The 27,638-nt window shown below is 44.7% G+C and overlaps 1 protein-coding gene across 6 annotated transcripts in view; it reads right to left on the bottom strand.

The window, feature by feature from the left end:
- Window positions 1–6,842: 6,842 nt before the first annotated feature.
- ELFN1 (extracellular leucine rich repeat and fibronectin type III domain containing 1) overlaps window positions 6,843–27,638 on the bottom strand; it is a 210,648-nt gene continuing 189,852 nt past the window's right edge. For all 6 annotated transcript variants that reach the window (XM_043979010.1, XM_043979012.1, XM_043979007.1 and 3 more), the window contains one exon: window positions 6,843–10,128. In XM_043979010.1, the coding sequence (XP_043834945.1) occupies window positions 7,279–9,681 (2,403 nt within the window). In that variant the 5' untranslated portion in view covers window positions 9,682–10,128 and the 3' untranslated portion in view covers window positions 6,843–7,278. The remainder of the gene's footprint in view (window positions 10,129–27,638) is intronic.

The raw sequence follows: 27,638 nt of genomic DNA on the forward strand, positions 1-27,638 counted from the left end.
AGCACTGGCTCGCAAGTGGGAGGATCTGAGTTTGAATCCTCGTTCTTCCATATAATACCTGTGTGACCTTGGTCAAGTTGTTTAACCTCCCTAGACCTCAGTTTCCTTCCTCCTCTGAAAAATGAGGAGGGTGTTGGGTTAGTTCCTTATGGCTCTCGATCTATGATTCTGTGACTTGTAGCAGTTGGTACATGAAATGTCTTTACCAGGGAAGGAGATCTTTCATATCTTATTTTATTTTATTTTTGCGGGGCATTGAGGGTTAAGTGACTTGCCCAGGGTCACATAGCTAGTAAGTGTCAAGTTGTCTGAGGCCGGATTTGAACTCAGGTCCTCCTGAATCCAGTGCTTTATGTACTGCACCACCTATTATTATTATTTGCAGGACAATGAGGGTTAAGTGACTTGCCCAGGGTGGGCTTTCATACTATCTTCTCAACTGAGGCTTCCCTGGCTTTTCCCCTGGGAGGAGATCTGTTTGTTTTGCTGTGCCAGTGACTAATATTGGGGTTTGATGGGGAGAACAGGAGGGTGCAAAGTATCTTAGTGTCTGCATGTTCCCCCTCACCCAGAGGAGAGAGGGGGAAAGAGATACCCTCATCCCTGTTAATTCTGGCTTTTCCTCCCTCAAACTTCACATGCAGGCACCTTGTAGTGTGTGACCCTGGGCAAGTCACTTAACCTATGTTAGCCTCAGTTTCCTCAACTGTAAAATGGGGATCATAGTGACACCTCCATCCTAGGATTTTTGTGAGGTTCAATTAAATTATAAAATGCTTAGGACAGTGCCGAGCAGATAGGGGGTGATTACTAAATGTTCATACCATCCTTGGAATCAACACCCCAAACAAGTAACCCTCAGGCCTCCTGGAGCTCTGGATGACCTTGGCAGGCTTAGAGCAGTGCTCTGTGATTACAGTTAGCTAATAGGAGTAGGGGGTATGGAGACACAGGACCCCTAACCCCACTCCCTGCCCTTTGTACTGGGCCATCTGCCCCATCACACTGAAACGACACAATAGCCATCTTCCCCTTCCCTTCTTTGGTGAGGAGAAAGGGGGGAGGGGTCAGAGAGAAATTCTAGGTTCGTCTTCTCTCTGCCCCCCTCGCCCCCAAACCGCCGCTGATGGCATGGTCAAGTCTTGAAACAGCCTGGTTCCTTCTTTAAACTTGTGCTTCCCGAAGGTGTGGAAATCTGGGATTTGGAGGGAGGGCTTTCCTAAAAGTAGTTTCTTTGGGGAAATTGTCTTGGGTCACAAACAGTGGAGGGATGCTAGGAGACAAAGGAGGTGGGGCTTATCTGGCACTGATATAAGTTGTGTGTGCCTGTGTATGCACATCTCAGATATATTTGTATTGATGTATTGATGGGCCAGTGCTTTATCCACTGTGCCACCTAGCTGTCCCCTCTGAGACCCCATTTGGGGTTTTCTTGGCAAAGATACTGGAGTGGTTTGTCACTTCTTTCTCCAGCTTATTTTTACAGATGGGTAAACGGAGGCAAACAGGATGAAATGACTTGCCCAGGACCGTACAGCTAGCTAGTAAGAATATGAGGTCAAATTTGAACCCAGGTCCTTCTGATGGATAGAACACCAGCTATGGCATCTCTTGTATAGATGCATACACATACATTCACTATATGCATACATCTATGCATAGATATTAATGTGTACATAAATCTATAATAATAGATAACACAAATTATAATATACCATGATGCTGGCTGTGTGCCCCTGAATTATGTCACTTAACCTCTAAGCATTCTAGGCAGTTTTCTAAAACAATACAGTTTCAAAGAAGATAAACACCAGAATTAGTAGAGGGAATGACCTCAGACAGAGAGTTCCCCATATCAGTGAAATAACAATTATAGTCTATCTCTGTAGGGTGCATATGTGTTTGTATGCACACATGTACATATACACATATGCAAACACACAATGCATTCTTTCTTATTACCTATGTGTCTATCTTTCTAATAGAATAATTTATCTAACTCTAATGGAACATTTGTCTTTCTTATAGAATGCCTCGAATCATAGAGGCAGCGGAGTGGTACAGCTGGACCCCAGAGTCAGAAAGACTGAATTCAGATGTGACTTCAGATGCGTGCCAGCTGCATGACCTTGGGTAAGTCACTTGCTTTTTGTCTGCCTCAGTTTCCTTGCCTGGAAAATGTGAATAACCTGTTGTGGTGAGGATAAAATGAGATGATAAATGTCTAGTACTTTGCAAATCTCAAAGTGGCACATATAAAGGCTAGTGATTTTCTGTTTCCTAGGCTGCTCATAAAAGCTGCCCTCCCCCAGCTGTCTTTTCCCTCTAATATTTATTTTGGGCAAGTCACTTTCTTCCTCTCTGAGCTTTGGCTTCCTGCAGATCACAATGGTCTTCAGGGCTCTTCCTATCTCTAAATTATGTGATCCTTTTCCCTATGCCGCCATGTTGCTTGTTACCCTTTTGTGATTGTCTTGGTGTTCACAATAAGGGGATTTTGGTGGGAGAGTTGCTGTAGGGTGTGAAGGAGAAAAAAGCTACATTACAGGAGGCTGCTCGATGCCCTGGCTCTGGAGTTAGAGGACCTGAGTCCAAAATCATGCCTCTGCTACTTTTTATCCCAGTGACCTGGGACAAGGCCTCAGTTTCCTCATTTATAAAAGGAGGAGGTTGACCTAGGATGGATCGGAGGAGACAGTAAGGGAGGAAGGGGACTGATAGGGATGACATAGGCATGTGCTGGAGCCAGCTTGAACCTGCCATCTACATCTCTGTCAGCAAACATTACAAATTGGGGCTTGATTATTTCTTTGATTTCTAAACTTAAGAAAGTGATGGGGAAAGTGTTTATGATGTGAATTGAGTTTAAAAGCATGTTGTGGATACTCCTGTCTACTCCTTCTGTCCCCTGCTCCCCCAGTCTGGTTGTTACATATTTACCAGCACAGCCTTGGGTGGGTGGAAAAGAGAGACCCTGGGAAGAAGAGTGGGCAGATTCCTGATCTTTAAGGACATTTGGGGGTGAGAGAAGAATTAGACTGTGGCTAATTATCACAGCAGCTTGATCATCTCCATCCTGAGGTCTCTTGATGAGGTGAGAAGGGAATAGAGACTTTGAGTGGCTTCTTGGCTTATGCTAAGGTGCACCAACTGCCCAGGCAGCCAGGGGTCCTGGAAGTGAAGAGGGCAGAGACTAGGGAAGATAGCAGGGAATGATCTCCCAACTCCCACCTAAACACACATACCTCCTGGAGCCCTCTCCTGGAATAAGTCTATGTCTTTTTTTTTTTTTTTGGCGGGGCAATGGGGGTTAAGTGACTTGCCCAGGGTCACACAGCTAGTAAATGTCAAGTGTCTGAGGCTGGATTTGAACTCAGGTGCTCCTAAATCCAGGGCCAGTGCTTTATCCACTGTGCCACCTAGCTGCCCCCAGTCTATGTCTTTTGTATAGACATGTGTGTGTGTGTGTGTGTGTGTGTGTGTTGTCTCCCCTGGAGACTTTTACTTATTTCTACATCTCCAGTACTGTGTCTGGAAGGTACATAGTAGGTGCTTAATAATTGTTTATTGAACAGGACTCCCCCACTTTCTCCCTTCTCCAACTAGCTTCTGCTAGTTTGCATGTTCTTCCCACTGGGCATGGGGTTGCAGGCAGAAGTTTGGATTCTCAGTGTGTATCGATGGATGTTGAAGAGGGTCAGGTTAATGCTAACACCCACATTGAATCAGTTGGGAGATCTTGTTCCTTTTGGAGGCCAAGCTGATGAGTCCCTTGGCTTTTTTCCTCTTCCCCACACTCCCTACAGTGACTGTGTCCTTTGCCCTTCTCTCCCAAATGATCAGCCTCTGTCCCATCCATCAGAGGTCATTTTTCTCCGGTCCTAATCCCATGGTATGGGAGGAAAGATAGGACACTTCGCAAGCTCTCCTTTTCCCCTACCCTCATGGGAAGAGGCCACTTACAAAGACTGGCACTTTAATGGATCGCCTAAAGAAACACACTCAGGGGTCTGATTCTTCAGGGCTCAGAATTTAGGCCAAGTCTGACCAGTGAAGACAGGCCCAAACACAGAAGAGAGTGGGGGGTGATGGATCACAGGTCCAGTCGCCTCCAATCTTTTTTTTTTTTGCGGGGCAATGGGGGTTAAGTGACTTGCCCAGGGTCACACAGCCAGTAAGTGTCAAGTGTCTGAGGCCAGATTTGAACTCAGGAACTCCTGAATCCAGGGCCGGTGCTTTATCCACTGCGCCACCTAGCCGCCCCCTCACCTCCACTCTTTTTTTTGTTGTTGGTTTTGTTGTTTTTGTTTTTTGCAGGGCAATGAGGGTTAAGTGACTTGCCCAGGGTCACACAGCTAGTTAAGTGTCTGAGGCTGGACTTGAACTCAGGTCCTCCTGAATCCAAGGCCAGTGCTTTATCCACTGTGCCACCTAGCTGCCCCCACGCCTCCACTCTTGATGGACAAAAAGGACTCAGAAGGAAGGGCTTTCATCCCCTCCTCTCCCTCTGAGTTAGGGCGAGGACTGTTGTCTGTATGTCGGAATGAAAAGAGCTTTGGACTTGGACTCAGGCAGGAGACCAAAGCCGGCATCCTGTCTCTGATGCAGGCCTGGAAGAGATTCATCTTCTTTTCCCACACTCTTCCTTTTGGGTTTCCTCCATTCGGGCAGGGATTATCTTGTGTGTGTGTGTGTATTTATATCACGGCTTGGAATGGTGTTCAGGTCATAGCAAACGCTCACACACACACACACACACACACACACACACACACACACACACACACACACACACACACACACACAGCTTGCTTGACCTTGTCCCCTGAAACATTCAGGGAAGATCTTCTTTCTCTCATTCTAGGATCACTTCAATGCCGTGTTACCTAGAGGCTAGACACTGGAGAACACAGTTGATGGTCTGCAGGCTGTCTCAACCAAAGCTAAGGGAAGAATCTTGGTGAAAATAATGCCAATTTAGCAAGGCTCCGGCTCTTTCTGGGACTCCTTGCAAATGCTTCCCTTAGCAGGACAGATTCATGTTCCAGCAGGGTCAATAGCAACAAGAAACAGGGGATCTGGGTTCGAATCTTGTCTCTGCCACCTATGTAAGTCTTCTTTGAGCATCTCAGTTTTCTTATCTGTAATTGAGGTTTGACTAGATGTTCCCTAAGGTGTCTTGCAGGCCTGAGTGATCTTTAAAGTACTACTGGAATATGGGATTCAAATGGGGTGGGGATGAGGGGGGCAGTAAGCTGCTACCCAGCTTTTCCCTTCCTCCTTAACCCCTTGCTCTTCCCTGTCACCAGAGCCATTATCAGCCTGGTGTGGGGGGGGCACTGCCTCATTGGGAAATGGCCAAGCCTTGCTTGGGGGCCCCAATTCACCCTCTGATCATTTCTTTTTTTTTTTTTTTAGTGAGGCAATTGGGGTTAAGTGACTTGCCCAGGGTCACACAGCTAGTAAGTGTTAAGTGTCTGAGGCTGCATTTGAACTCAGGTACTCCTGACTCCAGGGCTGGTGCTCTATCCATTGTGCCACCCTCTAATCATTTCTAGGGCCCCATTAGAACAAAATTTTCCACCGGTCACTCCCCTGATCTGTGCACACAGCATTCAAGTTAAGCAGGTTCTCTCGGGGAGGGAACTTTGAAGCCTGGGAGGCAGGCATTTTCAGGGGCAGAGGTTAGAGAAGGCAGGGTTCTTAACTGATTAACCCTCTTCCTTCAGGCTTTGGCCTAGCTCAAGCTCTATCAGTCCAGAGGTGTGAAGAATCTATGGATGGGGGCCACAGGATCAGCCCCCCTTCCAACACCTCCTCCCCCCAACATACTCCATTCTCTCTGGCTTTCACACCCTCTCAAACACACCCATGGCTTCCCACCCCCATCCTCTCCCACCCATATTCACACTCGTGCCTTTACTTACTTTCCACCTCACATCTCAACCTCACACTCACTCACATTCTGAAGTATGTTCTCTCAAAATCACACGGACATTCTTATTTTTCCTGTTCCTACCCCACATCATACTTTTCCTCACCCACACTCACATTCTCTCACGTTCCCTAAGACAGAAAGGAAAAAACAAAACAAAACAAAACAACAAACAAAACTTTGGCTCCTTTCCATTTCCCATCACCAACCTCATCCCCTCCCCCCCCAAACGGACCCCCAGCCTTCCCCCAACAAACAGGAAAAAAAAAAGACCTTTTTCTAAAATCCATGATTAAAACCTGGTACAAACAGGTAGATTTTGTGTGGGTTTTTTTTTTAGTAGATGTACTTTTTTTTCCTCTTGTTTTACAGCAAACATTGCAAATATAGAAATATTTTTTTCTCTGTACAGTAGAACAACTACAGATTACAATGTGGGGTAGGCTTAGGCCAAACAGGAGCCGGGGCTGGCTTTTGGCCACAAGCTCTTGGCCCTGGCCGTGCCCTCCCCCCTCCCCCAAAATGCTAACAGATGCTCCTTCTCAGCTGACCTCAGAGTCCCACCTGAAAGATTCGCCCACCCCACCTCACTCGAGGCCCTCCCCAAACATCTGCTGCTCCGGCAGGCTTCTCACATTCCTCTCCTGTTTGTTTTTCCCATTTTGGGTTGACTCTGGAGGAGGGAGGAGGAGGACGATGGATGGAGACAGACTGGACACAGAGAATCCACAAAAAAAACCACAGACTGAGAAATCATGCGATGCAACGGCAGACTGGCCAGATCGTGAACCTCTCCCCCTCACACTCACTATTTTTATATCTTTTTTAAAGTACTTTTTTTTCTTTAAAAAAAAAGAAAAAAAGAAAAAGAGAGAAAAAGAAAACTCCCCACCCCCCCACCCCTGAGCCACAGTTTTCCGAAGTCCCTTGTGTATGTCTGTATGTGTGTGTGTATGTATGTTGTATTATGTGTGCATGTTCAGATTCAGTGCAACACACCCAAAGGTGAGATCATCTCTGGATCGATGATGTTACCATCCACCATATTTTCTTTATTTTGTGGTAGTTGCCAATTACCCTCCCCTCCCTTCTCCTGCCACCTGTTGGGGATCAGGGCCATGGGGGAGATGGTGGGTATGATCCTTTGTGAAAATGGGGTGTGTGTGTGTGTGTGTGTGTGTGTATTTTGTTTTTAAAGACAGTCTCTGGGTTAAAAATAGCTGCTGTGGATTTCGGTTCCTTTTGGTCCAATGAGCATCACGAGTTTTAGAAGGCAGAGGGGAGGCTAGAGGGAGGGGAAGGGGAGGAGCATGGGGAGGAGCATGGGGAGGACGGAGGAGGACTCAGGATTTGTGCTGTGCAGACACACCCTTCCAGTAGTCTAAGATGTCATGGAGATCCTCGTCTTTGGCAAACTGGACCTTTTTGCGCAGGGCGTGGCCAGCGGCCATGTATTCCTCCTCATCTTTATGGCGCTTACGGTTCAGTTTGAAGCGCTCCCAGATGCTCTGAGAGGGCTTGCAGGTGTACTCGGGGCTGGAGGAGTAACTCAGGTTGTGGTACTGGGGAGAGAGCTGGGAGTAGGCCAGGTCCCGGGGACGGGGTCTGGTCAGAGGTTCCAGGATGGAAGGCTTGCGGCCGCTCAGGCTGTCATGGGGAGGGGCTTGCTCCCCCTGGTGAGAGCCCGGGTATGAGTGGCGGTGTTCGCCGTACTGCCGGATCTTCTCGGCCTCAGCACGGAGAATGGCGGCCGCTGGTGTCACAGTGAGGATGGTGTCGGCTGTGGGCGACGTCTTCTCGATATACTTCGCCTCTGACTTGTGGGCGGAGGAGCCCTCGGAGCGGAAGGAACGGGGGCTCCGCACCGAGCCGCTGGAGGAGGTGCTGGAGCGCTTGGGGGGCCCCTCCATGCTGTGGTGCCGCTGCAGTGGGTGGCTGTAGCTGTCCTTATAGACAGGGGACAGGAAGCCGTGCTTGCTGGGAATCTGCTCTGACAGGAGGACCAACTGGGGCTCGGCCGTGGACACGGCTCCGGACTTGACTCCCTGAAAGGAGGTAGACTCGGACTTGAGAGCATCGATGCAGTTGTTGATGATCTGGTTGACCTTGTCCACCTCCTTGGCGATGGTGGATATTTCAGCCACAGAGCTCTGACTGTCCGGGGGCAGGGCCAGTTCACAGTCCCGCCTCTCCTGCTGCTCTCCCGTCCGAACCTCCATGTAGTTACCCTTGGTGGTCTTGGGGGTCTCGCTGCTTTCTATGAGCTTATACTGCTCCACTTCACCCGCGGAGGGAAGGTAGGGGATGCGGGTCACGGTCTCACCGCCCAGCATGGGCCCCTGCGACAGCTGGGCGATGCCTGGCGTCTCCAACTCTGGCCCATATTTGAGCTCGATGATGGTCTTCTTCATGCCCCCTGCCGTCTTTTTGTGCTTTTCCTCCTGCTGCCGCCGCTTCCGCAAGCAGTAGTAGACGGCTCCGAGGACGATCACCATCCCAAAGAGGCAACCGAGGATGGTCATGATGTAGTGGGTTGCGGTGGAGGAATTGGGGACAGGCCCCGGGGAAGGCGGGGGCTTTGTGGGGCAGATGGTGAGGCAGGTGTGGTTGTAACGCAGTGGGTGGCCCAGGGAGACCACGCAGTAGGTGTAGTTGGTGTGGGTGATGAGGTTTGATAGCTCGATCTCCTCCCGCTCTTTGTGCAAGTTGGTGATATCGGAGGAGAAGCCGTTCTCAAACTGGGCCAGGACGTACATCTTCCGGAAGGGGGAGGGCAGCTGGACGCCGAGCGTGGCCGAGTTGTGGGTCAGGTGCTTCACCCAGATGTTGGGCCGCATCGCCTCTGTCTTGGTGGCAGGTGTGTGGAAGGACACGAGGGGCGTGGTGCCATCGCCGGAGAAGCACTCGTCCTCAGCGCACGGGCCCTCCGGTGGTGGGGTAGTGGGTGGGTAGCGGGCCGGGATGAAGCGGGATCCCACAGTGTACGAACCGTCGGTGCAGAGGTTGGACAGCATGCTCAAGGCGTTTCGGTAGCTGGTCCGGCCTTGGCCGAGCAGGAAGTAGCCGGAGTAGTCGGGCGGCGACTCACACTGCATACGGTCGTAGGTGCGTGTCATGTTGGTAAAGTCTGCCAGCCATTTGAGGAAGCCCAGAAGCTCACAGGAGCAGTAGAATGGGTTGCTGTAAAGCTCACAGATGGAGAGCTTGGTCAGTCCCGTGAAGGTGCCGCTGTCTAGCCGCTGGATGCGGTTCATGGACAGGTCAATGTTCATGATGTTAGGGCACTCCCAGAAGGCAGTGGGGGTGACCGTCTCGATGAGGTTGGCCTGGAGGTAGAGGTACTCCAACTTGCTCAAGCCTCGGAGGATCCCCTCGGTGAGGTTCCTCAGGCGGTTGTAGCCCAGCTGTAGCACCTGCAGGTTGAACTGCCCCGAGAAGGCCCCATCCTCGATGTAGGTGATTTCATTCTTGGTCAAGTTGAGGTACGTCAGGTTCCCAAAGCGACTGAGAGAGGCATATTGTACGCTCTTGATCTTGTTCTCATTGAGCCTCAGGTCCACTATGGTGTTGTTGATCTGCTGGGGGATGGATTCATAAGGGGGCTGGTTCTGGCTGCAGATGGCCAACCACACGAAGCCCTTGTCGCCCTCGATGAGCCAACAGTCAGCCTGCACCAGCCCGCCGGTGTACAGTAGGGACGCGGCTGCCACACACACGCACAGCACCCCCCACCTGCAACCTGCCATCTGGAAGCACCACCTGGGGGCGGATTCCCGGTGAGGTTGCTAGAAAGGGGTGAGGAGGTGGGGGAGTGGGCTGCCAGTGACTGGGGGAAGCTCTGAATTTAAATGGTCACCTCTCGCATGGTCCCGAGGGCCACAAGGCGTGTTAACGGGCAGGAGAAGCGTGGCTCTCCGTCTAGCCTGTGGGGACAAGGGGCTAGGCAGGAGCCAGGGGAGAGGGGAGAGGTGGGAAGCTCAGAGATGTCCTGTCCCGTCAGGCATGGTCTCAGACTGAGCTGAGGGCTGCGGTATTTGGTGGGGAGAAGCCTCCCTGGGGAAGTCTCCAGTTAGTTTCTACCACCACTTGTCTTCCTGCTGATGCCCATGTCCAGCTCAGCTTGGACTTCTTCCTCCATCTGCCTAGCTTCCTGGCTCTCCCCCCTCAGCTCTTCTTTGTGTCAGTCGCTTCTCCTGAAATAAAGAGAAGAGGCAGAATTAATCAGACGACTGACCAGTGAGTAGTTTTTGAATGTCTACTGAGGACCCAGTCCTGTGTTATGTGCTGGTAAGTAGACAAATAAACAATGGACACATTCCCTACCCTCAGAGGGGTCTGAGGATCATAAAACTAGAAGAGCATTTAGAGACCATCAGGTTTACAGAAAAGGAAACTGAGGCAGAGAAAAGTTAGTAACTTGCCCAGAGTCACAGAGAGTCAAATTCTGCCTCAGATATTTACTAGCTATGTTCCTTGATTACAATTCTAATGCCTTACCCATTGGTGAGAAAGGATATACATAAGTAGAAAACATGTAATAATACAAGTTATTTTATAATAAATGTTAAATGAGTGGGACAGACAGGAAGTGTTGTGCCAGGACAGAGGGATCATTTTGAGGTGGGGTAGGTCAAGGAAGGGGACTTGAGAGAAGCAAAAAGTATGGAGAGGGAAAGAGGGAGTATTTTAGGGTGAGGGAACCAACATGAGCCTTTGGTCCTTGGTGTCTCCAAATTAGAGCAAAGCCAAAGCTAGTAGGGAGGATGCGAAGACCTGGCCCCCAAGTGTCTAGAGTGGGGGTGTTAGGAGCTTTGTCACTGGCTCCAGGGCCTGCGTGACCTTGGGCAAGTCTCTATTCTTCATCTCTACGATGAAGGTATTGGGCTTGATGGCTTTTGAGGACCCTTCAAACTCTAAATCCATGACTTTGTGTGCTGTGGCAGTGATACTGTAGGAGGGAGCCATGCTTTGTTAAGGTCTCTGATCTGCCTTTCAAGACTATCCAATTCAATCTGATAACGCAAGTATTTATTAAATGCCTACTACATAGAGACTACCGGAGAGACAAAGGTAAACTGTAAGCCAGTCCCTGCCCTTAAGGAATTTACATTCGATAAGAACCACATCTACACAGCATGCTTCCCCCTAACCAAATCCCCCACCCCCCACTCCCATCTCCACCTCTTTTCATCATCAAACACTTGTCCCAGTGGCCATCATCCTTCTACCACAATCCTCATATATGGTACATAGGCAAAAGTGGAGACTTCATTTAAGCCCCTACAAGATGAGCAGGGAGTAGGTTGGTGAGCTCATAATTTTTTTTTTTTTTGGTGAGGCAACTGGGGTTAAGTGACTTGCCCAGGGTCACACAGCTAGTAAGTGTTAAGTGTCTGAGGCCAGATTTGAACTCAGGTCCTCCTGACTCCAGGGCCAGTGCTCTAACCACTGTGCCACCTAGCTGCCCTGAGCTCATAAATTTTACAACAGATTTGTAGAACTGTAGCAAGATACCCTTATGAGAAGGTGTAGGCCTTATTATCCAAATGACTGGGCTCCTGGGAAGCACCTTCAGACAGGCCCATCACCACAAGCAATGTCCCTGATAGTAACATTGTCTTCATATTATAAGATCCCTGCCTTCCATATTGACCACCTCACGGTCCCCATTCTCATTGCTAATAATACCTTTCATTGTACTTACTAAATCATCATCTTTACTCAAACCATTCCTATCACTACCTATACTTTTACTATCACTGGCATCATGACAGTCTTCACCATTGGCATTCCCATTGCCATCAACCACTGCTGAATTGAGCTGTTTCAAAATGACCAGGGACAATAAAGACTTGAGTTCTCAGTGGGATGTGGAATATCAGCCAAACAAGTGAGCAAGTTAAACCCTAGCCTGTGTTCATAGATGAAGCAATAGTAGTAATAGTAACAATAATAAGAACCAACATTTTATGTCACTTTAAGGTTTGGAAAGCACTTTATTTAAACTATCTTACTTGATTCTCACAACAACCCTGTGAGGTAGGTGCTCTGATTATTATTACCATTTTGCAGAGGGGGAAGTGAAGGTGGGTTGGGTTAAGTGATTTACCCAGGTTTATAGCTAGTGAATATCTGAGCCCAGGACTTGAACTCACGTCTTCCTGACTCTATGAAGGAAGTGAAAGCCCCGCCGACCTGGTCAGGTCAGAATAAACCTGGAGTACTGTACTCAGTCCTAGATACCACATCTCAGGGAGGTTATCAATCAATCACAAGAGAATAACCGGGATGGTAAGAGGATTGGAAACCAGGCCATCGGAGGGTTGGTTGAAGGTTCTAAGAACTGTTAGCTTAAAGAACAAGAAGAGTTAGAGGAATGTCATCATTGTCTTTAAGTACCAGACTAATGTCATTGGAAGAAGGATTTGATCTGTTCAGCTTGGCCCATGAGGGCTAAATAAAGACCAATGGGTGGAAATTGTAGAGTAATAAGAACAATAGCAGCTAGCATTTCTATGGTACTTTAAGGTTTGTGAAATGCTTTACAAACATTATCTCACTTGATCCTCACAACAAGCTTGGGAAGGTGTGATTATCCCCATTTTACACCTGAGGAAACTGAGGCAGACAGAGGTGGTTAAGTGACTTGTCCAGGGTCACACAACTAGTGAGGTTGGATTTGAAGTTTGGTCTTCCTGACTCCAGATCCAGACATATCCACTGTGTGCCCTGGCTCCTGGCACGTAGGAGGGGTTTAATAAACATTTGTTGAGCTGAGCTAAGCTACTCATGAAATACAGATCAATAGAGGGATGTTATGGTAATGGTTAAGCTGCATACCCTGAGGCTATATGTGGTTGGATAGTTGAATTGAGCCTGGCACAATGAAAGGATTGTAGGCTGGTGGGTGGTGGTGAAAAAAGGATGGGGGTGGGGCTCATACTGCTTTTTTTTTCAACTGGACACACACAAGACCTATCAATTCATTCCTTCATTAGTTATCCTTTGAAGCAGGGAAAACATGACTATTACACAGATGAGTCAGTTTAGGCCCTGAGAGGCTGAATGGCTTATACAGTGGACAAGTGTATCCACAGTACGGTGAATAAAGTACTGCTCCTGGACTCAGGAAAGGCCTAGGTTCAAATCCCATTCCCAGCATTTACTACCTGTTTGACCTGGAATAAGTCATTTAATTTTAAACTGGAAAAGGGGGAAAGACCACCAAGCTTCTTACCAGAGAAGGCTATAATGAAGAAAGAGAAATGACAACAGAGACACCCAGAAATCCTTAGGAGGCAGAACCCAGGAAAGGGAAAAGCATTTATGAAGAGGCCACTATTTGCCAGGCATTGTGCTAAGCACTTTACAAATATTATCCAATTAGAACCTCACAACAACCCCGGGAGGGGAGATGCTATTAGTATTCCCATTTTACAGACAAGGAAACTGAGGCAGACAGAGCTTACTAGACTTGTCCAGGTCACACAGCTACTAAGTGTCTGAAGCTGGGTTTGAATTGAGGTCTTCCTGATTCCAGGCTGAGCCTTCTATCTACTTTGTCATCTAGCTAATTGAAAGGGGCCAGCAATAAAATCTGTGGATTCAGATATCTATGCACAAAGTATGATTTAAAAGCAAGAGAAATTATAGATTCTAATGCAAGGAAAGAAATTGGACTGAGTCAACATCTTGGGGGTTTAAAAGCATAAAACCCAGGCTTGGACTAGCTTTGGTAGGGTAGACCTTGAGTAAAAGAAACAGGAAGTGTAAAAGGGGTGAGGGTGGTGGCGTGGGGTAGAGTAAAACGTTGTATATTAAAAAGATAAACTCAGGGAAATTCAGGAATAGGAGGATAGGGTAACCATAGCAGAAAGCACTTGGGTGAAGACCAACAGAGGAACAAACAGAAGTGATATTGTCATCAGTGGGGGTGGGGAAATATATCCAAGCCTCAGTTTCTTTTTCTGTAAAATGGTTATAATCCTAATTGTAATTATAACAGGATCATCATGAAGATCAAGTAGTATAATGTATGTCGAGTGCTTTGTAAATTTTAAAATTTCTCCATAAATGTCTTATCATTCACGACAAAAGTGGGGTTAGAACGTTAATGTCTGTGTCCCTAGACTCTGGTTGAATTTACTGGTCCCTTGTATACATCCAGAGTCAAGAGGGTTATGTCATAGGATTTCTATCCTGCAGAAAATAATTGTGGGATGAATGCTACTTAGAAAGGAGGATGAGATCTTCTAAGATATATCCCGAGTTCCAAGTAGATAAATGATTTTAAGTGGGAAAGACCATGTAATTTTTAAAAATTGGAGGAAAATGGAGGGAAATACCTCTCTCTAGTATGCCTAAGGGGAGAACTTTTAAACAGAGATCACAAATCAGAAAACAGACCATTTAAACTATATGAAATGGGAAAGGTTTTACATGAACAAAGTCAATGCAGGTAGCAGAAGAAAGGAAGACTTTTATTGGAAAAAATCTTTGCATCAAATCTCTTTGATAAGGGTCTGATATCGAAGATATATAAGGAATTCACATACATATATAAGACCAAGAGTTAAATATACAAGATCAATGGATAAATGGTCAATTCTCAAAAGAATTAGAAACAATTAACAATCATATAAAATGTCTCCAAATAACCAATAATAAAAAGAAATGCAAATTAAAATAACTCTGCAGTTTCACTTGACACCTCCAAAATTGACAAAGATGATAAAGCCAGAATTAATTAATGTAGAGGGCTGGGGAAAATGGGCATTCTGAAACACCAGTGGAGCTGTGAATTGATCCAAGCATTATTGAAAAGAACTTGTAATTATGTGGGGAAAAAAGGGACTAAAATGTCTATACCCTTAGGACACCCTTCCCCTACCAGGCATATTTTCCAAAGAATTAATGAATTAAAAAGAATTTTTAGCCATTTATTATGTGTAGGAAGTTAAAGACATAAAAGTCTCATGTATGCCAAAATATTTATAGCAGCATTTTTTTTTTTTGTGGTAGCAAATAACTGGAAACAAAGTAGATGTATAGCTCATCATCTGTGGGATATATCACTGTGGAACATAAATATTATTGCATCATAAGAAATAAAGAATGTGAGTTCAGAGAAACATAAGACTTAAATGAACTGATACAGACTGAAATAAGCAGAAAAGGGAGGGAAATAAGCATGTATATTGCACCTACTATATGCTGGGCTCTGTCCTAAGTCAATAACAGGAAGCAACATACAGAAGAAACAAACCAAAAAATGAAACTTAGTGCTGGGTAATTATAAAGAGCAAGCTTGACCCCTGAGAAGAAACAAGTAAATTGGCTTCTCCAGTTTTGTTGAAGAGGTTGGTTACTATGGGAATGGAATGTCAGACAGAGTGATACATTGGTTGGTTTTGTTGAACTTTTTAAAAAACAAACAACAGCAATGATGAGGAGAGACTTTTTGTGTAGAGGAGAAGGGTTATATCCAGGTGTGGATGTGATATAAAAGCATAAGGCATCAATAAGATTTAAAAATAGAAATATGAGGTTCATGGATCTGTGTGATGGGTTCTATATATCTTTTAGTTTTATCAGAGTCTGAAACAAGCTTCAAGGCCATTTAACCGATCCTTCTGTTCTCAGCAATGAATTGCATTAAACCATTTCCTCAGTGATGGAAACAGGTGTACCCTGCTTATTGTCATTAATGGGATCTGTAAAAACAAGAATTTTGACAAAATAACATCTTAGGGGAAAGTAAGATCTGTGGGAACAAAGTCATAAATATTATGAATGTTAAGGTCACAATGAAGATACTGTAAAAACATGATATCAGTTTTAAAAAGGAAATACAAAGTGAGATTTGGCTAATAATATGACACAATGACATTAATCAGGTAATTATTAGTATTTTAACTCTGTAAATATGATATAAATGTGAGCCTTGTTACTGCGTGAATCTCCCTCTGCCTATCACATAGTGGGTATTCAATAAATATCTAATAATGGAAAAAATGACATTGGGCAGGAACATGTTATATGGAAGGATTTCGTGAGAAAGAGACCCCAGGCCCCTTGAATCTGTTTGAGATTTCTAATCAATGACTTGGAAGAAGTTCAAATATTCAGAAGGTATTTCTTCTTGATTTGAAAGTTCCCTCCAGTGATACAGATTGTGACTCTTTCATGCCTACCTATCCTGAATGATTCTTGTCCCCGTCCTTCCATAAGTTGGCAAACTTTGTGTCATCCTCAACTCCTCACTACCACTCATCCCCCTATTCAAGCTGTTGCCAAGGCCTGTTGATTTCACCTTTGTAATATCACCCCTCCTCTCCTCTGATACTGCCACCACTCATGTGTAGACTCTCATCACCTTACATCTGGATTATGGGGATAACCTGCTGGTGGGTCTTCCTGCCTCAAGTCTCTTCCCACTCCAGTCCAACCTCCATTTAGCCACCAAAGTGATTTTCCTAAAGCATGAGTCTGACCGTCACTCCCCTATTCGATAAGCTCTAATGATTCTCTATTGTCTCCAGGATCAAATACAAAATTCCTTGTTTGGCATTCAAAGCCCATCCATAACTTAGCCCCCACATCCCATTCACCTTCCCAGTCTTCTTAGACCTTACTCCCTCACGTGTACTCTTTGGTCCAGTGACATGGGCCTCCTGACTGATCATTGAACAAGATGCTTCATTTCTCTACTTATCTCTCATGCCTGGAACATTCTCTTTCCTCACCTCTTCCTCCAAATTTCCTGGACTTCCCATCCAAAATCTCATCTTCTACTGGAAGCCTTTCCCAGCCCCTCTCCATTCTAGTGCTTTACCTCTCATCTATTTCCTTTTTATTTTGTTTTAGTTTTTAAAGATTGATTATTGTTTTCTCCATTAAATTGTGAGCTCCTTAAGGGCAGGGACTGTCTTTTGCCTTTTTAAAAAATTTTTATCCCCGGTGCTTAGCACAGTGCCTGTCACATAATCAATGTGCTTAATAAATATTTACTGACTGAGGACTTTCAGAGACTCCTGAATTCTCCCCAGGGAGTACACTCAGTGTACTAGAGGTATTTTTCACTTTGTCCTGACATTGAGAAGATACTAAGCCTCTGGCTACCCACCTTTATCCTTTGCCTTAGCATTATAACCATGCTGTCTTTTCTACCTAACATTTATTTCCTTGATGGCATCTTTTGCTCCTGTTGTTTGCAATTCCTCATTGATCAGCTGTTGCTGCCTATTTGCACTTACCATGCCATTCTCCATTGCCCTTTGTGTAATATTAATTTTATATTCTTTGAAGATTGTAATGTTTCATGCCTCACAAGTGTACAATGACACTAGTAGAAGGTTGGTATTTAAAAAATGCTCCTTTGCCTCCATAGGAGATTTGAGGTCACTAAAGGAGCCTTGTGGTTTCCAGAAAGCCTATCTGGGCAATGCAATAGGCATTTTTCATCCACTTGATCTTTTCCTGTGTCAAGTCAACTCCTTTGAGTGACTAGAAATCTCTTCCATGAGGGCTCTACAATTCTCTGGGCTTGATGTAATGAGGACATTGTCATCCATAAACACAGTCATCTGGAGAATCTCACCATCCACAGTGAATCCCTCTTCAACTTGGACCCTGCACTGGATCTCCTCCATCAGTGAACACTCTTGGTGAACACACATCTCCCTGTTTTATGTCTCACCTGATGTTCATGCTCATAGGATTGCTGAATGTGGTTATTTCTTTTTTTCTTTCTTTCTTTTAAAATTTTTTTTTTGTGGGGCAATGAGGGTTAAGTGACTTTCCCAGGGTCACACAGCTAGTAAGTGTCACCTAGCTGTCCCCGGTTATTTCTGTTGTTATGTCTTTCAAGGAATCTTGAATGATTTTGATGTACACTTGGGAGACATATTGCTGAAAAAATAGCCTGTACGGTAGTATTTTGATTTACCGAATCAAATGATTTTGGGGTTGTACACAAAAATAAACACAGAGGGATGTTATATTCCTTCCATCTTTCAGTCAAACCATTGTTAAGTGTCATTGTAAAAGTCTTCTTGTTTTCTACGAATACCCCCAAATCAAGGATACCCTAAATTCACCTACTGATAGCACTCAAAGATTTTGTATAGATGGAACAATAAGTATGGTATATAAGTCAATGACTTTCTCTAGCTTTCCTTTTGATATTAAGAAAGTGTAAGATTTTCCATATCTTTGGTAACTTTCTTTCAGATATCTTATATATCTTATCTTTTAATGTCCTCACAATTGTATTACCTCCAGCATGGATCTGCTGTACATACATATGGTTCAGTTTATTGATTTTCCTATTTTTGTATTCTTCAGTGTCATTTTTACCTCTATTATAAGCACTGGTTGGTAGGGTCCAAGTGTGATAGTTTCATTATGGAGAAAAGTTTGTTATCATGTTTACAGATCTTTTCCATTTTCAGCTATTTGTTGGCCTCTTTCAGTCTTCATCCTTAATTGCCCTTGTAATGACTTTGCTTAGTTGTATGTGTTGCCAAGTTTTCTTCAAACTTCTTTTACCCTTTGCTGCTTTTCTCTGCTTTAGGAGACAATAATTCTCAAAAATTATCCATCCTTCTTTGTAAGATTTTACAAATGAGTTTATATTGTAGTTTGGTGTTGCCTTTGGCAACAAACTCTCTATTTGTCAAGTAAGTCAAATGTTTGCTAACTCAGGTCCTTTTTAAAAAATCTCCTTATTGTGGGAAATCATTTACATTAGTTAAACTCTGCATAAAATTATTATAATTGGTGTCAATGTCATTTCTGTTTCCCATTTTTGATGGCCAATTACTTATTTAAATAGCTTAAGATTGAGTTGTTTCAGTTGTGTACAGTATCTTTTTGTTATTCTTCTTGCTTTTTTTGAAAACTAATTCTGCTCTTAGCTCTGACAAGTTGATGATCTGACTGTACACAGATAGCTGATCCAGGGATAATTCCCACATCAATAACAACACATTTTTCCTGTCTGTTAAAATACAGTTTACTTAGTTTCACATGGTATTATTTGGTTCTTACCATGCCTCCCAATTCCTTTTTCAAAATGTTCCTAAAATGTAGGTTCTGTGTAATCTATAAACCTTTGACCTCTCTCTCAGATCTGCATATTAATTACATAAAGCTGGCAGGAGTAGCTGGCATTTTATATGACTAGGGGCAGGATCCAAAAAGATTATTTTGGGCTAGAATGATGGGTTTAGTCTATTAAGGTGAAATTGAATAGAGATAAATGTAAAGTGTTAAAGCTGGGGTCAAAAAAATCAACTTCACAAAGAGATGACAAAGACATGTCCAGACAGCATTATTACCAAAAAAGATCTTATGAGGTTTTTTTTTTTTAGTGGACTTGCAAGCTCAGTATTATCCAACAACATAGTATGATAATTAAAAAAAGTTAATGTCATCTTAGACTGAATTAAAAGAGGCACAGTGTTCAGAACATTATCATTAAGAGAGGCATGGTGTCTGGAACTCATTATCTTTCTGCCTACTCTTCCTGATTTCCCTATTTCTGTCCAGGGCGCCATCATTTTTCCAATGACCTAAGTTCACAACCTGAGTGTCATTGTTCAACATTTCATTCTTACTCACCCCTCCATATACAAATAGATTGCAAGTCTTGTTGATTCTACCTCTTCCTCAATATCTCTCATCTCTGTCTCCTTGTCCTTAGTCACATCCCAACCACCATACTTCAGGCCTTCATCCATTCTTGCCTAGACTACTAGAATAGCCTCCTAATTAGTCTCTCTGTATTCAGCCTGTTCCCCTCTCCAATCCTTTCTACATACAGCTGGCACACTCAGAGTTCTAATCTACAGGTCTGACCATGTCATTCCCCTGTTAAAGAAGCTCCAAGTAGCTTCCTTTTGACTCTAAGATAAAATACAAACTCCTCCATTTGTCACTTAAAGACTTTTGCAATCTGGCTCCAGCCTGCCTTTCCTGATTACACATTACTCCCCCTCATTTCCATTATATTCCAGCTGAACTGGCTTATTTGCAACTCCTGGTTTTATAAAATTACATAGTCTGCCTCTAGACCTTCAAACAGGCTGTCCCCCCACTTGGAATGAGATGCCTGGGTCCTTCTGAAGATCAGCTCAAATGCCACCACCTCCTTCAAAAGACCTTTCCTGAATGGCTTTGTTAATGTATTTTATAAATATTCTGAATTTATTAATCTGTGACCATGCTGAATCCTCCCAGTAGAATAGAAACTCCCTGAAGGCAGGGACTGTCTCATTTTTATGTGTATGTATAGTGACTACTACAGTACCTAGCACATAGCAGGCCCTTAAGAGATATTATTGCTCAATTATGATTGATTGAAAATGAGAAAGAAGAGTACTATATTCTGCCCTAGTCAGAACACAAGTAAAATACAGGGTTTAATTCTGGTCATTCCATTTTGGAAGGCCATTGCTAAGATGTAGAGCATTAAGAAGGGCTGAACGTATGGTATACAAATGTGCTGTAAGTATGTGTAAGAATAAGTACTGTTGTGCTGTTAGAGACAATTTCACTGAAAGCTGGGAAGACTGGTATGAACTGATGCAGAGTGAAGCAAGCAGAACCAGGAAAACAATTTATACCATAGTAATATTATAAAGACAAACAACTTTGGAAGCTGTAGGGATTCTGATCAAAGCACTGTGACCAGCCATGATTCCAAAAGACCATTGCTGGAGAATGCTACCTACTTCCTGATCGAGAGGGGATGGAGTTAAGATATAAAACGAGACACACATTTTTGCATATAGATAATTTGAGGTTTTTTTTTTTTGATGTGGCCATGAGTATTTGTTACAAGGATTTTGTTTTCCTTCTTCAGTGGAGGAAGAGGTGGGAGAGAGAGAGAAAATGAATGCTTGTTAATTGGAAAACAATTTTTTGGGGGGTGGGCGGGGCAATGAGGGTTAAGTGACTTGCCCAGGGTCACACAGCTAGTAAGTGTCAAGTGTCTGGATTTGAACTCAGGTACTCCTGAATCCAGGGCCGGTGCTTTATCCACTGCGCCACCTAGCCACCCCCTAAAAACAAATTTTTTTAAAGATGAAGTGTTCAAACGAGGGTGACCCAGATGATAAAGGATAGAACACCATCCCACATATAAGATGTAGGTGTAAGGACATTATTTTCTATGGTGCTTGGAGAGGAGACAGCACCTCCCAGAGAACTCTTTGTGAGCTTGCAAGGCAGTGACATCACAAGGCAAAGACTATAAGGCAGCAAGTTTAAAAGGCAGTGTCCTGAGAGCCGAGGAGTGAGAGCCATGAATGGAAGTGATAAGATATGGAGCTAGTGTCCGGGCGTAGAGTCAGAGAAAGCAAAATGTGGGATGGCCCTCCTTAGGTCCTGAACCCTCATGTCCCATCTCAGCCGTTATGATGACCACAGAGCTAGGCAAGTGCTTTGAACTGCTCTGAGGAAGTCGAAAGAAAGCTATTATTAGACCAGACCCATGATTTCATCAGCACAGGAAACTCCCCCAGAAATCCCCCTTCCCCAGTTTGGATATGTGCCTGCTCTGTAGCTCCCAGTGTTAAGAGACTTGCCTAGATCAGTGCTGTCAAACTCAAAAAGTGACACAGGCTGCTTGTATGCATACTTAAAGGATCCCTATAGGCCACATATTAATTTAGAAAACCCATATGTTTATATATTTCTTTTTTAATTAATTGATTTTGTTAAATATTTCCCAATTGCATTTTAAACTGGTTGGGGCTGTACTCGGAGTGTTGTGGGCCTCGGGTAGCCTGTGGGAGGTGTGTCTGACAACTCTGGCCTAGAGCACTGAAAAGTTAAATGACTTGCCTGGGGCCACACAAGCAGAATAATGATGATGATGACTATGTGCCAGGCACTGTGCTAAGCCCTTTTGCAATTATCATCTCATTGGATCCTCAAAACAACCCTGAGAGGTTGGTTGGTGCTATTATTATCCCCATTTTACAGATGAAAAAACTGAGGCAAACAGGTCAAGAGACTCATTCAGGGCCACAAAGGCAGAATGTCTTCCTAGCTTTGAGGCTGGTTCCCTATTCACTCCAATGTCTGTCCTCACCACTACCACCAACACAAGAAGCAGCAGCAACTACATGGCATGGTGGATAAAGCACCAGGCCTGGAGTCAGGAAGACCTGAATTCAAATGCAGCCTCAGGTACTTCCTAGCTCTGTGACCCTGGGCAAGTCACTTACCCTGAGTTTGCCTCAGTTTCCTCATCTGTAACATGAGAGATAACATCCCCGAGTTGTTGTGAGGATCAAACGAGATAATAATTGTAAAGTGCTTAGCATGGTGCCTGGCATGTACTAAGGGCTATATAAATGTTGGCTATTATTAATAATAAAAATAATGATGGAGTTGGGAAATAAGAAGAGAGAAGGAAGAGGGATTGAACTGATGATTTCCTGATTATAAGTAACTCCTGGAAGAGGAGACTCCCTCTGCCAATGAAGATGGGCCCTTTTCCTACAACTCAAGAGTCTTAGAGAGTCACCTAAGGCAGTGGTGTTAAACTCTACCAGAAACCAAGGCCGCTAACCTGTACCGGAGGCTGCATGTTGACTTTTATTTATTTTGTTAAATATTTCCCAATTACATTTGAATCTGGTTCTGGTCTCACTCACAGGTGTTGCCAGCAGCTGCCTGCTTGACCCTTCTGGCCCAGAGCTGAGTCACAGAACTAGTATGCATCTAAGGCAGGGCTTGAACCTGGGTCTTCTTGGATGTAAAGCCACCTCCCCACATGCACTATACCATGTAGTCTCTCCACTGATGATGATGATGAAATAATAACAACAATTATGTTTACTGGACAAGACAGGACAAAGAATGGGCCTGTTGTCTAGAATTAAACAGCTCTGCTCCCTCCCTTTTCACGTTACATTTTCTTCCACTGCTACACATGCTGCATGTTAGTTGATTTCTCTCCAGCAGGCAAAAGTTAAAAAAAAAAAAAAAAGGCCTCTTATCAAGAGCCAGGTTTAATTCCAGCTCATTAAAGCCAGCAATTTGCCAGATATTTGCTTTTGCAAAATATGAAACAGATGCTTGTGTTAGGGGACAGTGGAGGCCAGGGCCAAGGGGCTAATCCTGCTTCTAAAGAGGGAAGGAGAAAGACCCTTCCTGGGTCCTGATTTGGGGGGGTGGAGGAGAGAAAACTAGGTCCTTGATGCGGCCTCCCTCAAACCCCAAATGCTTGTTGGCAGTCAGGGGGACAAAGACTCCCAGGGCAGATAAATAGGGACAAATTCAAAAGGCAGAAATGAGTGATGCTCCCCTGAAGCTGCTGGAAGTGGATTTGTGAATTGAGAACAGGTCCAGAGGAGTGAGAAGCGGGTTCTCCTACCTGTCTGGCTTTCTCCCATCTCTTTTCTCGGCACCTCTTCCTTCATCACTGCCCCTACCCTTAAAGCGTGGTGTGGTTCCCATAGAGTCTGTTATCTGCCCTTCCTTTCCCAATGTCCTTTTATGGTGATCTCATCCACTCCCAGGGCTTCAATCATCACCTCTATGCAGATGATTCCCCAATCTATAGATTGAGCGCTATCTCTCCACCGAGCTCTTGTGCTTGAATTGACAGCTGCCTGCTGGACCGCTCCCCCGGATGTTCCACTCACACCTCAGATTCAACATGTCCTAAACTGAACTCATCAGTTCCTCCCTCCCCTACGGGTAACGATGGCATCATCATCATCATCCCTGAGTCACTTAGCTCAGAACCTTGGAGTCGTTTTTCACTCTTCTCTCACTTCTCATGTCCAGTTACCTAGCCCTGTTGATTCGACCACCATCATATTTTCCACATCCATTCTCTTCTCTCTATTCCTACTAGAATAGCTCTAATTCAAGCCCTCGTTGTCTTTCACCTGGACAATTGTCACAGGCTCCTTATTGGTCTTCTTGGCAAAGATACTGGAATGATTTGCCATCTCTTTCTCCAGTTTATTTTACAGATGAGGAAACTGAAGCAAACGGGGAAGTGACTTGCCCAGGGTCACATTGCCAGTAAATGTCTCCAGGCCTGGAGCTCTATCTACTGTGCTGACTAGCTACCCTATTTAAATAAGGTTACAAAGCACTTTATTAAAACTTCTCATTTTATCCTCAAAACAACCCTGGGAGGTAGGCAATATGTAAAGTTGCTAAAATTCTAGCTAGTTTATCTAAAATATCTAATGAGTGGTCACCAATAAATTAGAAGCTTTAGCAAGAGTATTTAAGTGTTTAAGTATTTATTAAAGAGCATTAGGATTATGATCAGAGAGAAAGGTAAAAATCTAACTATTTCTAAGAGACCCCATTATCTGACCTACCATGGTGAGGTCAGGAACAAAAAAGGACCCAATGCCTCCTGTGAAACTGGGAACATCCTACACACACACACACACACACACACACACACACACACACACACACACACATACACACACACACACCTCCAAGCTAATTGGCTGGTAGCTTTGATAGACAGTACCCACAAGCAAACGTCACTTCCTGATGCCAAGGAAAAGCTGCATGGCTTGCCCTCAGAAGCCTTTTCCTCATGGCAGAGCTTTCCTACAGTAACTTTCCAGCAGATGGCGTCACTCCAATTGTCCCTTTTTATAGATGAAGAAACCAAGGCAGACAGAAGTTAAAATGACTCACCCACGGTTATATAGCTAGTGTCTGAGGCTGGATTTGAACTCAGATCTTCCTGACTAGGACCAGTGCCCTATCTACTATACCACCTAGCTACCCCAATTCTCTAACTCAGATTTTTTTTTTTGGTGGGGCAATTGGGGTTAAGTGACTTGCCCAGGGTCACGCAGCTAGTAAGTGTCAAGTGTCTGAGGCTGGATTTGAATTCAGGTACTCCTGAATCCAGGGCCGGTGCTCTATCCACTGCGCCACCTAGCGGCCCCCACTGCCCTGATTCTCACTGAGACTGAAGTTAGACTAAGTAATCTGAGTTCTGTCAACTCTGAGATTCTTGGGTTCTACGTATGCCCTTGCTCCTGTCTCTTTCACAGCCCTCCTCTGGCCTCCGCTACCCTGAGCATGGTGTACAGTAGGTGTTCCTTACAAAGACTCATTGAAGGAAGAATGAGGGTGGTATAATGGGAGACAGTGTTGGTCAGGGAATCAGGAAGACCTCTTCTGTCATTGCTTACACCTCTGGACCCTTCCAGAATGGAGTGGGCGAAGGGAGTGGGAGCTTAGACCAGCTGATCTCTGAAGTCCCACCTGGTTGTTACATTTCATGAGCCTGTGGAGGGTAGGTACCACATCCACACAGGTGGGATTGTTAGTGAGAGAGAACTGACATTAGCCCTTGCTGGGGAAAACTCTTTGCAACTACATGGCTGGTGTTTTCCTAGAATCAGAGATTGAAAGGGCCAGAAGGGAGCCTGAAAATCATCTAGGCCAGCCACCTCATTTGACAGATGAGGAAACAAAGTCCTACAAAGATTAGAAAAGATTCTCAAAGTCATAGAGCTAGATAATGGCAGAGTGGGGGCTAGAACCCAGGTTTCTTTAATTCCCCAATAATAATAGCCTCAATGGGGGCAGCTAGGTGGTGCAGTGGATAGAGCACCGGCCCTGGAGTTCAGAGTACCTGAGTTCAAATCCAGCCTCAGACACTTAATACTTACTAGATGTGTGACCCTGGGCAAGTCACTTAACCCCAACTGCCTCACTATAATAATAATAATAATAATAATAATAATAATAATAATAGCCTCAATGACAATAATATTGTATTCTCTAAATCAGGGGTTCTTTCTGTGAATGGATTTAAAGAGGTCCCTGAACTTGGATGGGGGGAAAAATCACACCTCTTTCAGTGTGATTGTTTTCCTTTGAAATCCTTTTGTTTTCTGCATTATAAACATTCTTCTCAGAAGGGATCCCTGGACTTCACTAGACCTCCAAAGGGGTCTATGACATAAAAAATATTAAGAAACTCCGTTCTAAGTATAATCTTTGCCTATGAAGGGGGATTCTGTCTGAGAAATCAATTGAATGGTGGAAAGGGAGATTACAGAAACACAAAGCCAGATGGAGGGGGCACTGATCCATAAAATCACAGATTTAGAGCTGCCGGGGACCTTGGAGACCTTGGGGGCTAACCTAGCTTATTTTATAGATGAGGAAATTGAGACTGGGGGAGTCGGTGTCTTGCCCATGATCTTATAACTAAGAAATGTCCGAGGCAGGATCTGAACCCGAGTGTGCCTGACTCTAAGATTAACATTCTATTCACTCTGCCTACCACCTTGCTGCTTCTGAGGAGGACCAGCAAGGTTGAATGCTCAGGGTCAGAGGTAGGATTCCAGGCCATTGTCTTTGACTGTAGAACCTGTGCTCTTTCTTTCTACTAGATTCCAGTAACAGAAGCCACACCACCACTTTTTCTCCTCCCTCTTTCCCCCTTAAATCACAATGTCTTCCCTTTCTTTTGCTTACCCGCTCATCTTTCCATGTGCTCCCACCCGGGGTATTTCCTCTCTTTCTCTCCTTTCAGTCTATAACCACCCCCCCCCCCTTTGTTTTTTCCCTGAGGCACCTTAGTAAGTGGACGGATAACAAGATGGGGCCAGTTACAATCCCTTACTTGGTGAGATAAGCTTAACCAGGCAGAGGAAGAGGTTGGGGGAGGGGGAGAGAAATGAGCTAAGAGGCACCCAGTGTGAAAATCCAGCTGGGCTATTTGTTTTCTGTAAATAATCTGAAAAGACAGCACCAAAATGGTCAGTAAATGCTTAGTAATGCTTAAGTCTTCCCTATGCTTTGGAAGCTCGTCTCTCTAACCCAGGGAGTATTCATCTGCCCTATTTGACAGATAAGGAAACTGAGGCTCACAAAGGCTATGGTTTGAGATCTTCTACTCCAGCCCCATGATTTTCCAGAAGAGGAAACTGAGGTACAAACCTCAGTCCTCAGGTTCCGTTTCTTCTTCTCAAATCTTTCCACTAGGTGGTGTAGTGCCTGATGTGGAGTTGAGAATTTTGCTTCAGACAATTAATAGCTGTATGACCCTGAGCAAATCATCTCACCTCTTTCAGCCTCAGTTTCCTCATCTGTAAAATAGTTAATAATCACATCTCCCTGTCCTGGATCTGTTGTGAGGATCAAATGGGATATTGTATCAAATGCTTTGTAAACCTTAAAATGCTATATAAATGCAAGCTATTACAAGCATTATTAGTCTGTACAGCCTGAAGCCACCCAGGAGCATCATCTGGGAGCTGCCACACCCCACCCAGGAAGAGCTCTCCCCATGACTCAGTCCCAGGCCCCAGTGGTTCCCCCACCCCCACGGGAAGCTCCCCAGAGGCTAAAGAAGATGCTGGAGGCATTAGGGCTCAGGCAATGGGACAGAAACACTAATGCTGCTTACTGATTAGTTAGAGGCAGGGTCAGCACTGATGATTGGGAAGGGGTGGGAGGAGATTCCAGATTGACAGAAGCAGCAAAGTCAAGGCCAATAACCCCTCCCAGAAGAAGGAGACATGGTTATTAATAATCTTCCCCAGCAGGGCCATCTTCCCCCAGCCCTTCCCTGTTATCTGAACACATTTTTTTTGGTTGCTTCAATTTCCTTTATCTGGTCTATATGTAAATAAGCCTGTGAAGAATCTCCAGGCTTCTGGGAGAATTCCTCAGAGGCCCTTCC

Source organism: Dromiciops gliroides, chromosome 1 (assembly GCF_019393635.1).
Source record: "Dromiciops gliroides isolate mDroGli1 chromosome 1, mDroGli1.pri, whole genome shotgun sequence".
Taxonomy (NCBI): Eukaryota; Metazoa; Chordata; class Mammalia; order Microbiotheria; family Microbiotheriidae; genus Dromiciops; species Dromiciops gliroides.